The 16,006-nt window shown below is 38.9% G+C and overlaps 1 protein-coding gene across 1 annotated transcript; it reads left to right on the forward strand.

Moving 5' to 3' along the window:
- The first annotated feature begins 217 nt into the window (after window positions 1-217).
- Window positions 218-11,987, forward strand: MMP13 (matrix metallopeptidase 13). Its single transcript, XM_061143227.1, has 10 exons — window positions 218-368; window positions 457-698; window positions 1,636-1,784; window positions 1,957-2,082; window positions 3,893-4,054; window positions 5,492-5,609; window positions 6,599-6,732; window positions 7,668-7,827; window positions 9,612-9,715; window positions 10,628-11,987. The coding sequence occupies exons 1-10, from the start codon at window positions 249-251 to the stop codon at window positions 10,726-10,728; spliced, it is 1,416 nt and encodes a 471-aa protein (XP_060999210.1). The 5' UTR covers window positions 218-248; the 3' UTR covers window positions 10,729-11,987.
- Window positions 11,988-16,006: the final 4,019 nt, after the last annotated feature.

A 16,006-nucleotide genomic window follows, 5' to 3' on the forward strand; every position in this document is an offset into this window, starting at 1 on the left:
TTTTGCAAGATGGTTTTTGAGACCCTACTGAAAGGAGAGAAGCCCTCATATTATGTTTCCCTCAAATTCTACCACAAACCACACTTCTTGGGAGAAAAAAAAAAAAAAGTCGCCATGTAAGCATGTTTACCTTTAACTGACTAGGAAGTTGAAACTTGTCCATAATTGATGACTCATCACCATAAGCCTATAAAAGTAAAGGTACTTGTCTGGGAAAAGGCAGCTGCCTCCAGGCACGATCATCCAAGATGCACCCAAGGGTCCTGGCTGGCTTCCTCTTCTTCAGCTGGACGGCTTGTTGGTCCCTGCCCCTTCCCGGTGATGGAGATTCTGAAGACTTGTCTGAGGAAGACTTCCAGTTTGCAGAGGTAGAGTATTTTAACAATTCCAGTGATGTGATATGTCTCATAAATGCCCTTCTCTTTAAAAGAGGGTTGTTTTGCTCTCTTTTTTTAGAACTACCTGAAATCGTACTACTATCCTCAGAATCCTGCTGGAATCCTGAAGAAAAGTGCAGCAAGCTCTGTGATTGACAGGCTTAGAGAAATGCAGTCATTTTTCGGCTTAGAGGTGACTGGCAGACTTGATGATAACACCTTAGATATCATGAAAAAACCAAGATGTGGGGTCCCTGATGTGGGTGAATACAATGTTTTTCCTCGAACTCTCAAGTGGTCCAAAATGAACTTAACCTACAGGTAAATCATAGACTCTTCTTTCTTTAGTATTTGCTGCTTTTTGTAGTATCAAATGTCTAATTTTCAGCACAAGCTACAGATGACAGAACATGTGTGGTCCCATTGTTTCAAGTAGGCCTTAGATTTTAAACTGGAAGTTAAGTAGGTCTAGGAGTGACTTTGGGCTTCCTTGGTGGCTCAGACGGTAAAGGGTCCACCTGCAATGCAGAGGACCTGGGTTAGATCCCTGGGTTGGAAGATCCTCTGGAAGAGGGCATGGCAACCCACTCTAGTATTCCTGCCTGGAGAATCCCCATGGACAGAGGTGCCTGGAAGGCTACCGTCTTGAGGTTGCAAAGAGTCAGACACGACTTAGCGATTAAGCACAGAGCATACACAGAGAGACAGGAGTAACTTTAATACTGTTGATGAGAATACCTTATAATAGCTATTACATATTATTGTTGCATTCAGCCAGCATTATTTTTATTGCAAAACTAAATATGCTTCTTTCAGGTATAAAATCAAAATAGAAGAGTAGTTTCAAGAAAATTTGAAAATGTAATAGTCATATTTATTATAAGAGTGCTAAAAATGGAGAATTTCACTCTCTCATGAACTTTACAGAACTATTTCATTTGTTTAGACCATAGTGATACAAAACTTTTAGCATGGCAGCCATATAAGTTTTAGTAAACATCTAAATACTTTAAATTTAAGATGTCAAATATTTGGAGATACTCAAGTATCTAATCATGTTCTTCATGGCGTTGTATGTCTTTGTATGTATGTCTTTATATGACATCATAATTAATAAGTTATTTGAAACAATGGACCTCTAGTAGAACTTTTAGAGAAGCCGTTGCATGTTGAGTTGAAAAGCAGTACTCCAAGAAAATATATTCTAAAAGAGTTTTCACTTTTCAAAAATTTGATTCAAGCTTTTTCTGTTAAATAGAATTGTGAATTATACACCTGATCTGACGCATTCTGAAGTGGAAAAGGCCTTCAGAAAAGCCTTCAAGGTGTGGTCTGATGTGACACCTCTGAATTTTACCAGAATTCACAATGGCACTGCTGATATCATGATCTCTTTTGGAACGAAAGGTAATGATGCAGAATAATTTTTAAGCATTTTTGTATTCTACTATTGGCTCCATTATTTTATTCCTTCTTTCAGTTATTCATTAGTTCTTACAGAACCAACAAAAATTCACCAAGCACCTGGCCTAGGCACTACTGGTATAATTAGATTCTTAACTCTTGCTTTTGTGTGTAGAGCATGGCGACTTCTACCCATTTGATGGACCCTCTGGTCTGCTGGCTCATGCTTTCCCTCCTGGACCAAATTATGGAGGAGATGCTCATTTTGATGATGATGAAACCTGGACAAGTAGTTCCAAAGGTAATATTTCTTATAAAGCTATAATTCATGATTATCAGATCCCATTGGAAAAAAGTTAAGAAGCATACTGTAAATTATATTTGGTATTTGATTATATTTTCCAAAAAAGTTTAATAAGTATAATAATCTTCTACTTAGTTTCTACAAATGGCATTTCTACTAGCCAATATGAAACATTAAAAATGAGCAAAATCTACTTAGTCTAGTGGCTTGAGGGATACTAGCTAACTCTGAAATAGGATCAAAATGCTTTCTGTTAACCAAGGTGTTATTACTGTGGACTACTTCTGACACATGAAGAAGTATGGTTTATTACAAATATAAATCTAAAAACTATTAGGGCTAAATATGTAGATCATAAATAAGTTGGATATGAGTTGAAATAGTTTTTTTCCTTTGTAGAAATATTAATGGCACAAATCCAGTCGTATTTCTATTCTCTGTTATATGATTACTTCTTTAGACTTGTCTATTCCACTGATTTTTACAAATACCACTCTAGCAAATCAATATAGTTTCTTACTTCAGAAAGTCTGAGACAAACCAGATTAAAATGTATTTGCAAAAGCAAAATGAAACTGTTGAGAGAATTCAGTCAGTATTTGAATCTTCAAGGCTCAAAAGAATTGAGAATGCTAATTTAGGCATAAAAGCCAAATTATTTCAACTAGGACTTAATTTTGGAGCTATATGGACTCTTAATTGTGATAATTAGAGGGTAGTCCTCAAAAACATCTGGTCTTTATTATTCATTTAAAAATAGGAATTATTTTCCCAAAAAGTAAAACTGGGCCTTGAATAATCAATGTCTCAATACCTATGCTGCCAATCTGTCTTTGGAGGGAAAGGTGGGAGTTTGCATATTTAAAGTCTAAATATTTCACAGATAAGGATGGTTTTAGGAAAAAGGAGCAACACCTAGTATTGTTAAGACATAGTCACAGTAAGCCTCAGCTTTTGGTTCCTGTGTAAATTCTGGGTTTGAAATGTTTCATTGAAATGAATGACCATCCTGCAGTCTGCACAATTCGCTAAGTTGGTCACATATTTTCTTCATGTACAGGCTATGATAGCAAAGGGTATTTAAGGTCAAACTGAAACCACTGGCTCCAGCTTTCATGTGTTTTTTTCTCTCAGCATTTTATTTTTTTCCAATTTAAAATACCAAAAGCATTAAAAATTTGTGGGAAGAATGACTGGAGGAAATAATGTAAGCACAGAGACACAGTAGTCTTCGCCAGTAGAGGAAGGTTGGCCAATCGTGTCTAGAGTTTCTGCGTCTTTAAATTCTAGAGTATAGAGAGATACTGGAAAGGAACATTTGGTAGGAATTTGTTCCCAAGTAGATTCTTGGAGACTGTATGTAGTGCATTCTCTATGCTTGGTCATCATACCTTTGATTGCTGGCTCCTATTTAGATGATTTTCTAGGCAGCACCCTAGATATGTGTCACCCTATTTTTCCCCCATGCGTGTCCATTTAAGGTCATCACTCTCTACTTTCCTCACTGACATGAGAAAGCAAGGGGCAAATCAGGATTACTAGTGTCTTCACAATAAAACCTTATTGATCGCTAATCAATCTGTTGATGATCGGTGTAGGCAGCTGTAATCAAAGGGTTACCAAATGATTTACAATGATTAAATCAATGTTTTAAATCTTCCTTTAAGCAACTGAATATTAACTTTAAAAACTGAGTCAAATAGGCAAGGAGAAATGATGACATATTAACTAGAGGAAGAAAAGAGCATTTATTCTGTGCATCGGTCATTGGAGGACTTTTTTTCTCAGTTCCTTTGTTTCCTTACAGGCTACAACTTGTTTCTTGTTGCTGCCCATGAGTTTGGCCATTCCTTAGGTCTGGACCACTCCAAGGACCCAGGAGCACTCATGTTTCCCATCTACACCTACACTGGCAAAAGCCACTTTATGCTTCCTGATGATGATGTCCAAGGGATTCAGTCTCTCTATGGTAACTACTGATAAATCAACTTGACAGCAGAAGACATAACACACTTATTTTCTAAATTATTAATGAATTTACCATGAACAATATTACTGTCCTGGTTTTGTTAGTAACACATGGAGAAGCATGCTCATTTTTTCTTTAGATATCAATCTACCTGCTCAAGTATAAAATATTCCATTCCCCAAAGTTTTTGTAGAATGTGTCTCCTTGTATTTGTATTTTATACATTGCAAGGTAAATTTGATATCCTGACAATACCTCTGACATAAGAAATGACAATATTTTATTCTTCATTTGATGAATGAAGAAACTAAGGCTATAGAGTTTAAATGGTATATCTATAGTAACACAGCTGGGTGAAACACAGCTAGATAGGAACACAGATTTTTGGGGTAGCTTTCACAAGGAGAAAGTGAGATTTCAACCAGCTTTTATAAATTGTGGGTATTCTTTCAACTTCTCCTGTTTATTTACCACAGTAGAAACCATTCAAGTGGCCCGTGGTAGTTTTTAACCAATATCTACAGTGAACATTTGTAAGAATTTCTTCCTTTATTTTCCTTCCAAATTTTCAATAATATTTACAAAATAATTAAACCTCAACCCCAACAAGCAAACATACCTACCATAAATAGAAGTACAGCCATCGTACACAGTCATCAGTGTAAACACTTCTAGAAGACAGAGCTCAGAAAACTGGGTCAGGCCAGCCCCAAGCTATTTTCCCTTCTGGATTGAAATCTACCACAATAGCTCGTGAGGGCAGAGGCGAGAATTCTGCAGTTTTTACTATTTCTACTGTCTTGGCTGAGGGACTTAATGACAGAACTAATAGGATATAGGTAGTGAAAAAGAAGTTGAGCATTATTTTATGTCCTGCAACCCTTTTGCACTCATGTGAGCTGGCTGGAAAGTTGCCAACAAGCTGCAAGTCATACCAGAGTGGCTGGGGCCTGACCTTTCACTGAGATGCAGATGCACAGTGATAAACTCTAAAGCAAGGTGAGCTGATGCTGGCAGCTGGTCAAGTAGGCTCGAGAAAGAGCCCAAAGGAGGGCTCCCACAGAGATGACGTGCTTCCAGAAATGGCTGTGAGAGCAATGTGTTTCTCAGGAGAAGTCTGAATAGGTTGTGCAAAGTATGGGGAAGTTTTCCCTAAAGTCTCTTGCTCCCCCAGCCCGTTTCTATCATCAACCTTAGGAAGGCTGAATTTGGAGCTGAGATGATTCTCAAGGGTCTTTAAAGTTGAAAACATAAGGGGAAGTCCCACAGGCAAGACCGTGGTAGCCCTGGAGGAAGGAGGTGGGATTATAGGTTCTTTGGTGCATTATGTAGGAGGTGGCAGGACCCACTGCCCTCCCTGGATGAAGCCCTTCCTGCTCTCCATTGGTAGGAACAGGTCATCCTCAGTCACTTCCTTGACTCATTTCATGACTGCAGGTCCAGGAGATGAAGACCCCAACTCTAAACATCCGAAAACGCCAGACAAATGCGACCCTTCCTTATCCCTTGATGCCATTACCAGTCTCCGCGGAGAAACACTGATCTTTAAAGACAGGTACTTTGGTATTATTTTATGAAACCTGCATGTAACAAACATTTCTAAAGTCATGTCTGAGATTACCAAAACATCTGGTCAGAATTCCAAAGGAGGTGAAGTTAGTAAAAATAACAGACCTTTGGACAGGTTATTTACATATATAAGATGAAATAAAATAACTGATGGATAAACATTTTACCTTTCAATGGATAATCTTGGCATTGTATAGCTTTCCTTTACATCTTTGGTTGTAGTTTTTCTTATAAAAATAACCAAATAAATATAGGAATACAATTTTATTTAACAAAATAATAATTGAAATCAATTACTATATTAGTAAGCTGTTATTCATAATTTCACATCAATTCCTTTTGGTATGGAAAAGCTTTGGTTCTGGTAACATATGAGCATGTTACAGCCTAAATCTACAGGTGATGAAAAACGAGATACTAATTTTTAATTTTGATACTGTTTTGATATCCTTATTTGTTCATTTACTGATTAATCCATTGTTTAATTATCTGTTAATTATCTGTATTATTCTCTCATCTGTGATCCAATAGCATTCCTTCCTCTTCTATTATAGCTCCAATTTCATTTTGCTCCAGTATTTTCTCTTGTATCAGATTCCCCAGGCCATGAGATCTTCGGAGCATAATTTGTGTCAGTCATGTTTTCTTTGCAGAGCCTGACACAGTGCCTGGCATATTTGCTTGCCACTTGCAAGATATGCGAAACTGACAAAGAATGATCCCAGGACACAAAGGACCTGAAGCCTTCACAAAGGCTCTGGGAGACTTTTGGACTTCAGTATTTAGGCTGGAGTTAAGACAGAAACAGCTTGTTTAACTGGCGTTTAAACGGAAGTGGAAATCTTGCCCCTTCACAGGTGGTAGGGAATGGTTGCGTCTGGCTTACCTGTGTTGATGTGGAGACAAGTGGCTAGCAGGATAGAAACACTGCACTCAGAGAAATGATGCAAACTCTGTGTTTTTCTTTCGTGTCAGATTCTTCTGGCGGCTGCATCCTCAGCAGGTTGAAGCAGAGCTGTTTTTAACAAAATCGTTTTGGCCAGAACTTCCCAACCGTATTGATGCCGCCTATGAGCACCCTTCCCGTGACCTTATCTTCATCTTTAGAGGTAAGATTTCCACCAGCGAAACTTCCGCATATGCCTGGAGCAGTCAGTGATGAACTTTAGCTACCAGAGATTTAATAAAATGATCATTGTCAATAATATATATCTAAATTAAGAATCAAGTATGACAAAATGGAAGCAGAAAGCACCTGAAACCTTTCTGAAACCAAGTATCCAACTGAAACCAAGTGTCCTCAATCTGACAAGTAAAAGTCTGCATTATTACTCATATCCAATCTTTGTTTCTCTTATTTCCTCTTAAAAATTATTTGTTGAGAAAATGTTATAACAATGTACATTTTTAACAATTCAAAAAAAATTATCCATAATTCCTCCTTCTGAAAGGTAAATTTATTTTCTCACTTTATTATCTAGTCCCTAATTATATGTAAAACATATATTAAACATTTCCATTCATAGTATGTATGCATTTTAATATTTTACTTGTTCCCTTGACATAGGTACCCAAATTGCTATTCCAGCTTCATGATCATAATTTGTATTAACTACATAGATCCTACTACTGCTGTTTCTATTGTGTGACTATTATAATTAATATTATAAAGAAGTTACTTTTTAGAGAAGAAGATAACTTTTGTACCAGTATAAAACTTGAGTTTTCAATCTAATTTCCTGTTTTGACTGTGTGGCTTCTTTCTATAGAAATCTTAATGAATTTTTAACCCAGCTCCAAACTTAATATTCAGAGTTAATAGTCAAACTAATATTCCATTTGCTATGCTTACATTTAGGAAATTAGGATCTTAATTTTTGAAGAACTCTCATACTTTTGTGTTTCTTAAACATGGTGACCACAAACATTGACTAATTTATTTATAAATGTGTAAAATAATTTTCTCTTTGCTAAAGTAAAGGTCTCATATGTGAGTTTTAATAGATTCCCTTGAATAATAAAATGATTCTTTCACTTATTCTAGGCAGAAAATTTTGGGCACTTAGTGGTTATGATATTCTGGAAGATTATCCCAAAAAAATATCTGAACTGGGATTTCCAAAAGATGTTAAAAAGATCAGTGCAGCCCTTCACTTTGAGGATTCAGGGAAGACGCTCTTCTTCTCAGAAAACCAAGTCTGGAGGTATGGGAACCATGTTTACTCCCGATCGTGTGTCAGAGGGCGAAGTGAGCCTCGAGCATCTCCAGTTGCTTAAAATTATCATCTCATGCATTACTATAAATGTCAAACCAGTCATTCATTTATGTTCCATGTCAGCTCCTGCAGGTAGCCCCTAAGACAGGCATTTGAAAGTCTCAAGCCTTCTTGAAAAATACACGTGTAATTCTCAACCCTTCTGGGCCACGCTTTTCTTTCTCAGTCATTTGTTGTACTTAAGCCAGGGCAAAACTCTCTCTCTTATTTTGATGCATTCGTTTCATCTTTCTCCTGGATTCTCTTTCTTGTCATCCTCTCCTAATTTCCATGCAAGTCCATCTTCTGGGGCCAGAGGGAACACAAGAATATGTACAGGACAAGACTGAGCGAGAGAGGGCCGCAGTTTCTAGTCTGTTGGTCCAGTGCAGAGGCTGGCCAGGAAGCTGCTAGGTCTATACTTTGCAAAGCCAGACCCTCGTGAAAACCAAGTAGAACTGGACTATCTGAAACATGCGTAGAGCTTAAGGCGGCATTGACATTGGCCATGTTTGTGAACCCAAGTCAATTCAGGGATAATTATCTCATAGGTATCCAAAACTTGGAATTTTTTAAATGGTAGCTTTACTTCCTCTATACACACACACATGTACACCCATGCATGCATGTGTACACACACACACTCTTGTATATATCGTCTTTACCTTTTGTCTTCTTATTTCTGATAATGACACTCACAACTTTAAATACGACTATTAAATATTACTGTCTAGGTTCTACCTGGTCTAGTGTTTCTGTCCCTTTATCCTATATGAGGTCTGTGGTTTGGTCAAGATGGACTGCTTACCATATCTCAAATCTTTGTGCTTTTATCTCTGCATAACCTTCCCTTATACAATTTTCTTTGCCAGAGGCCTTTCCCTACATTTATCCTCTTGACATTCTATCTGTTGTTTAAAGTTAATTTGAAATACCATTTTATGTACAGCCCTTCTTGATCACCTCATTCAAAGGCTATCTCCCTTCTCATGTATTTCCCATGACATCTCATGTGTATTCTATCATGATGTTTAGCCCCCATTGCCTAGTGTTACAATGTCATCTGTGTATATCTTAGCCTTCTTGATGGGCCAATGATTCTCAGCTTTTACCTATTGGAACGTACCTCAAGAATATAAAAAACTCTCATCAGTAACAGTAGGAAGAGTGCATCATGAAAGGTCTTTCTCCTAGGTTGATTTCAGAATGTGTTTGGTTGGCTAGAGTGTGAGTATGTGCTGGGGAAGAGGAGTGTGGAATATATAGTTATGGGGGGAGAAATCTATGCTTCCCACTCTCACTTTATTACTACTATTTCCCTCTGTAACTTCCTTGTGCGGAAACTGAGCCTTAAATAGTTTTGTATCCATGACTGCCCTTAGCAAGTTGTCTTACACATAGTGAGAGACAATTGTTCAATCCAGAAACATATTTATTTGACTATAAAAATTCTTTCCTAATAACATACTTTTATAACAGATGTACAAATAAAATGGAAAAGAGTTTATAACCATCTTTATAAATATGGCCTTTAGGCAAGTCAAAATACTCACCAGGTGTCTACTATATAGTCAGTATTATAATTCTTAATTTTAAGAAACTACCAGATGTTTCAAATGGATCTAAAAATTGGAAACTTTGTCAATTTTGAAAGTTGCCATGATACCCACTGTATTATTTCTAAAGTAATTTACCTAAAACCCACTTAAGAGCTTCTTTTTCTTATTATATAGCTATGATGACACTAACCATGTGATGGATAAAGACTACCCCAGACTCATTGAAGAGGTCTTCCCAGGAATTGGTGATAAAGTAGATGCTGTCTACCAGAAAAATGGTAACTACTTCACTGATCTTAATGGAGAGCTTCTGTAGTCCCTCAGTTAGGACTTAGATTCACTAATAAAAACCTTGCATAATTAAGGGATTACTTACTGTGACTACTTAGTCAGCAGGCAAAAATTAATATGCTTACAATAAATGAGAGCTTAACTTAATGACTGCTAGTTCTATGAATAAAAGATGCCAAATCTTAAACACGACTTTAAATTTAAAGATATTGAGGGCTTCCCTGGTGGCTCAGATGGTAAAGGATCCGCCTGCAATGTGGGAGACCTGGGTTCAACCCCTGGATTGGGAAGATCCCCTGGAGGAGGGCATGGCAACCCACTCCAGTGTTCGTGCCTGGAGAATCCCAACAGACCAAAGTGCCTGGCTGGCTACAGTCCATGGGGTTGCAAAGAGTCGGACACTACTGAGCGACTAAGCATAGCACACAAGATACAAAAAGTATTGCCATAATTAAAATCAGGGATGAATGGGGAGTATTTTATATGTGAAGACAAATAACATCATAAATATAAAATGTTTTTGCTTTAATTATGGAAAAGGACATTATCTCTAACTTGCAACAAATAAACAATATCAATAACTCAAGCATTTTGGGGGCATTCCCTGGAGGCCTCGACTGTGCTTTCACTGCTTGGCGTGGCCAAAAAAAATTCAAACCTCAAAACTGGAACTCACGCCACCACAGAAATTAATTTGAGGTGACATTTTAGGAGCACTAGAAACCTTTATACATTTCCCCCTCTTTAAATTAGAAGCAATACATTAAAGCATTAGTGCTGTTTATAATGTAGGCATTGAAATGTTTAAAAAAGTGAATCGAACAGATTGAGCTTTTAATGTTAGCTAGAGTAAAACTTTCTTTTCAACCTCTGAAATCTCTTTGGTCTTTTTCTTATAGGTTATATCTATTTTTTCAATGGACCCATACAGTTTGAATACAGCATCTGGAGTAACCGTATTGTTCGAGTCATGCCAACAAATTCCTTATTGTGGTGTTAAAAGTGGTTTTAAAATATTGTTATTTAAATCCTGGAAAGCATTTGAGATAATACTTCCAGACATTTGGGGGGTGAGTTATGGGAGAAGGATAGATATCAGGGGAAAGCTTAGTTCTGTGAACGAGCTTCAGTAAGTTATCTCTGACTATTTAGTATCTGTAACTATGCGTGGCTGGAACCACATTGTATTTTAAAATCATGAAATTCATTATCTTGATGAATCACCTAATGTTTGTGTGCTATGTAGAAGTAGTAGTTGACAACATTCCCATCAAAAATGAGATATATGGTGTGTCAAAGAGAGTTACTTAACATATTATTTATAAGAAAACTTTGCAAAGACATAAAAGCAAATACATTTATCTAATTAATGATTTATCTTTACTAAATGTTATAAAATAGTATGAAAATCAAATTTGGGGGTAGCATATGACATCCATACACAAAAATAAACCAAAGGGAAATGTCTGCAGTATATACATTTTAGACAACTTTCCAAAGAAGTATTTGGATTTTGCACTAAAAATATTTGGATCTACATGCCCCTCTTTATACAGACAGTAAGGAAACATCACAGTCACTAATGATAGGAGACAGAGACTAATGGTGAGGACAGAAGATGTGGCCTTTGGATTCTGCTTAATTTAAACTTTTGACAGTGACTCAAAGACTGCTCTCAAAGAAGACAGTTATTCCTTTTCATATTTGTAGAAGACAAAGTATTAAAATATTTCAGGTATTAAAATATTTCAGGTCTTTCAAAAACATCAAAGTAAACTACAATTGTTAAGAAAATGATCTAAGGCTGTAGGATCACTTTTTCATAAATCACTTGATTATTTAAAACTAAAAGTAGTGTTTTAATTTAATTTTATCTAAAATTGTTTTAATTGTCCAGTTTACCTTGGATATATAAGCTGTTTTTGAAAGAAATACTCTAAAATGCATCTTATAAATTGGAAATGTGTATGTTAAAAATCAAAATTATCTAAAATTATCTAAAATAAAGAAAACTTGGTCCTCTTGAAGAATACAATTATTCCTTTTTTCTCCTTTTTCCCTCCTTTAATCCTTCATAACTTTTGACAGTGCCTTTCACTTGGTACTTGTTGAATATATAAGTGACCTTGACGGGAAGAACCATTGTATTGAGAGATCATGTTCATAAAAATTCAGGCAAAGAAAAGAAAGTGTACTGTATATGCAGCATGTATTAGGAAGTGTTCATGTTGTTTATAATAAAAAGATATTTTCAACAGACATTGGTATATGGTATGTTTTTGTCTTTTGGTATAATTTTATATATAATTATATAATATATTTTGTATATATTATATAATTTCTTATAATTTTTTTTCAAAGAATGTCTATTTAAATTATTCCTTTTTCTAAACATATGTTTCTTGGTGAATGTAGCTCATTATTGTTTTTTTGTTTGTTTCTTTCTTTGGTTTGTATAAAGACCCTAAATTCAAGTTTAGTGTTACTTGTACCAGATTTTGCTAGCTCAATTTCTGGTCGAGTTTGGCCGGCCTGGCGCTGATGAGCCCCCCTTCTGAGCCAGCTGCCCTAGACTGAGCCCACGGGTCCCTCAGTCTCTTTGCCGAGAGCGCTCCTTGGTCACGAGCAGGAGAGAGCAGTGGGTCTAAGTTAGGAAGGCCGGGTCCTGATGCTGCCTCTGTGCATCACTTCTGGTGGCTCCTTTGATCTGTTTGGGCTTTACTTTCCTGCTGTGTGAAGTGAGAGGCTTAGCCGCTCTGGGGAAACATGGGGAAACAGGGAACTCTAGTAAGGAGGACGGACAGAATCCAGGAAGCTCAGTGCACTGAGCTTCAACACTGGTCTTCTCTGTTTTCTTGAGCAGTGTTCTTTACCAAACATTTAATAAGCACCTGTCCAATGTCGGGCACCTAAGATGCTGAGATAAATCAGAAAAACTTGGTCTCGATCTCTGAAGAGTTTCTATCCTACTATGGAAACAATGCAATTAGAATTGAGTAGATTAAGTGCCTTTTCAAGGGAGCAGTGGTCACCCACTGTGAGTGCAGAGAAGACTGTCCTTTCCTCCCTCCCAGCGCGCCCCAGGGACACTTTATGCCCTTCTCATTTTCCTGGACAATTTAAGGGGATTCCTTATTTCTAAGTTTTGCTACTGGAGTAGAACATCATCCATCCAATAAATAAATAAAATGTGAAAGTGAAGTCGCTCAGTCGTGTCGGACTCTTTGCGACCCGGTGGACTGTAGCCTGCCAGGCTCTTCTGTCCATGGGATTCTCCAGGCAAGAATACTGGAGGGGGTTGCCATTTCCTTCTCCAGGGGATCTTCCTGACCCAGGGATCGAACCCGGGTCTCCCGCATTGCAGGCAGACGCTTTAACCTCTGAGCCACCAAGGAAGCAAATGTGGTAAATATTAATTCCTGTCCTGTGTCAGGAACTTAGGTCGATGCTGGGAGTACAGTGAACAGGAAAACCGCATTGCTTTCTTGGAGCTCACATTGTAGCTGGGGAGACAGACATCAGTCAAATAAGTATAACTTAAAACTACGATAAATGCTACAAGGAAAGGCAGCCTGGTGCTCCGAGGTCCTCCAATATGGGGAATTTTACCTGCCGAGTATGTGAGGGGAGGGGCACAAGAGGGTCGTTGGGGAAGAGCATCGCAAGGGAAGAGAGAGACCCCTGAGCTGTCATAAAAACCGAGCACAACCCAGCAGTGAAGGGATCAGGGGGAGGCCCCGGCCACGCCCCCAGACTGGAATGGAACTGTTGGAACCCAGAGGAGAATTACAGAGAGGGGGTTTTGGGTGCCCTGCACAACCTGCAGGATCTCAATCCTGACCAGGGGCTGAAACCTGAGCCACAGCAGTAAAGACCCAGAACCCCAGAATCCTGGCTGCCAACCACTAGGCCCACAGGGAATTCCCCTACAGAGAGTTTTATGACGACATTGGTCAGGTATGGATGGGTGAACTGTATCCAGAAATCCCCCAATCCAGCCAAGTTCCTCCTGCCCTTCATAGTGCCGAACACAGACCAGAGAATCTCTCTATGATAAACCAGGAGAAACTTACTGAGTTTTAAAGCCTATTGGTTAAATTTTTAAAAAATGGCTAGGTCATTCTAGGGTTTGACATGTGAGTATGTAGTTCTTGGTCACTGAGTCAGCTGATGGAGACATGAACTCTTTGAGCATAAAGGAGGCCCTCGCGATTCTGGAACAAGGTGGGGCTCCGTCTCCCTCAGAGCAGGGAAAAGCCCCTCTGCAGTAAGGCCCCCGGCCTGGGGCCCAGTGGGCCGTGCCTCATGCTGCTGTGGTCAGCTCACCGTCCCCACCCGCGTCTCAGGGATGGCTGGGCTCTCTGGGAAGCTCCACGAGGAGCTTCCCGTTCCTCTCTGCAAAGGGCTGTTGCTTTAGAATAACGCACAGTGTGCTCCAAAGGCCAGCAGCATCCGTGGCACCTGCGAGCTTGCTAGAAAGGCCCAGTCTGCGCCACCCTGAGCCAGGGAATGAGGAGCTGTGTGTTAACAAATCTGATCCCTCACGGCACACAGTCCCTCAGAAGAGGCCACGCAAGGGCTCCCGAGAGAGACGACATGGGGATTCTTGGGGTTCACAACTCCCTGCTACAATCTCGGGGAACCCTTTCCAGAAGATTCATAGTATATATCAAAGGCTACAAACAGTTCTGTGTCAAAGAAGCTGTTCAGCATGTTGAACAAGGTTTTACAAATATATTGGAACATGAAACTCATTTACATTCTTTCACATTTTAAATAGTGAAAACTTTTATATTTTGAATTAGCCAGCTGGACTCAGTTTAGATGATCCCAATTTTGTTGGCAACATCTGAAGCGTCATAGTCGGGAGCCAGTTGAATGTCTGCCTTCTTCTCTCCATCAGGCCTGACCGGGGAGCTGAGCTTGGCCACGTCCCTGTCATAGCGCCTCTTCACAGCCTGTTTAATTCGGCACTTTGTTGGCCTTGACGCCCACAGTGAAGACCAGTATGCTGTTGTCTCCTATTTTCTTCCTGGTGACTCTGTGGGGAGGGGAAGTTTGGTGACGGCATAGTCGTTGTTCATTTGTTTCTCCTAGGGCCGCTCTTCTGAGGATATTTGGCTGCCTCCCAAGCCACAGTGTTTTGGGCCACTGGAAGGTGGGTGACATCTGCATCTCCTTTTTTGTTGCTGTGGGAGCCTTTCAACCCTGCTTTCCTGGCCCTCGAAGCCTTTGCTCTGGCTTCAGCTTTGGGAGGGGCAGGGGTCTCCTTCTTCTTGAAAAGGCTACTCTATTTTTAAAAAAGATGTTTAACTTGACTTCAGAAAAATTTTCATTTGCTTTCTTATTTGCTTGTGTGGTCATGGATGGCTAGATCGATCAATAAATAGAGATATACGGTCAGGATTATTTTCTAACTCCCATCTCTGCTCCAGTCTTGATTTCAAGTTCCCAATCTGACTGGTGTAACCTGGATCAGTGTCTTTCCCCTGTGGCCAGAACACCAAATTCAAATTACACCAAATGTCTATTACGCCAAAGTTTCCCCTTGGGAACGAGCTGTAGTATTTAAAAAAAAAAAAAAAATCTCAATACAAGTAGAGCAGTTCATCCTAATAGGCTGTGCTATGAAATACGTTACAGTTAAAATACAAAAAGCCTGTTCACACAGATATTCATGTGTGATGTGAGGCGACCAGATGAATGTTTTATGAAAGGTAACACTGCGTTCACAAATAATAGAGTGTGTTTGCCCAGAGCTAATGCCATGCAGGCTACTGTCCATGGGATCACAAAAGAGTTGGACATGACTTAACAACTAAACAACAATAACAACAATGCTTTGCACTCAAGTTGAACTGCAGCTAGTAGCCTCTTCATCACACATAATGAGGGTGAAAAGTTTGAAAACCCCCGCGAAGTGAACCAAAAGTTCATATAGTTTTTAAAGAGCAGCAGCTGACAAGATTCTATGCTGGTGTAAAAAATTTTGCCCTTGAAATGATCCTGGGAGAACTTTCATGTTATTAATAAATTAAAAATAGTGTCTTCGATCTCTGCATCCTCATATCAGAATAAACATGCCGAAACATATCCAGCAGATCTCACAGAAAGATAGTCGCCATACCTCTCCACCAAATTTAGTCCCAGTTGTAGAAAACACCTTGATATTTAAGGGTTGATCGTGAGGCTGTGAGATTCACAATAGTTCCAGCAGGTGGCATCAGCCACCTCTTGAAAATGTTGAATCAGATGATTTAAGGAGCAAAACCAGCGCT

This window comes from Dama dama, chromosome 1 (genome assembly GCF_033118175.1).
Source record: "Dama dama isolate Ldn47 chromosome 1, ASM3311817v1, whole genome shotgun sequence".
In the NCBI taxonomy this organism is placed as follows: domain Eukaryota; kingdom Metazoa; phylum Chordata; class Mammalia; order Artiodactyla; family Cervidae; genus Dama; species Dama dama.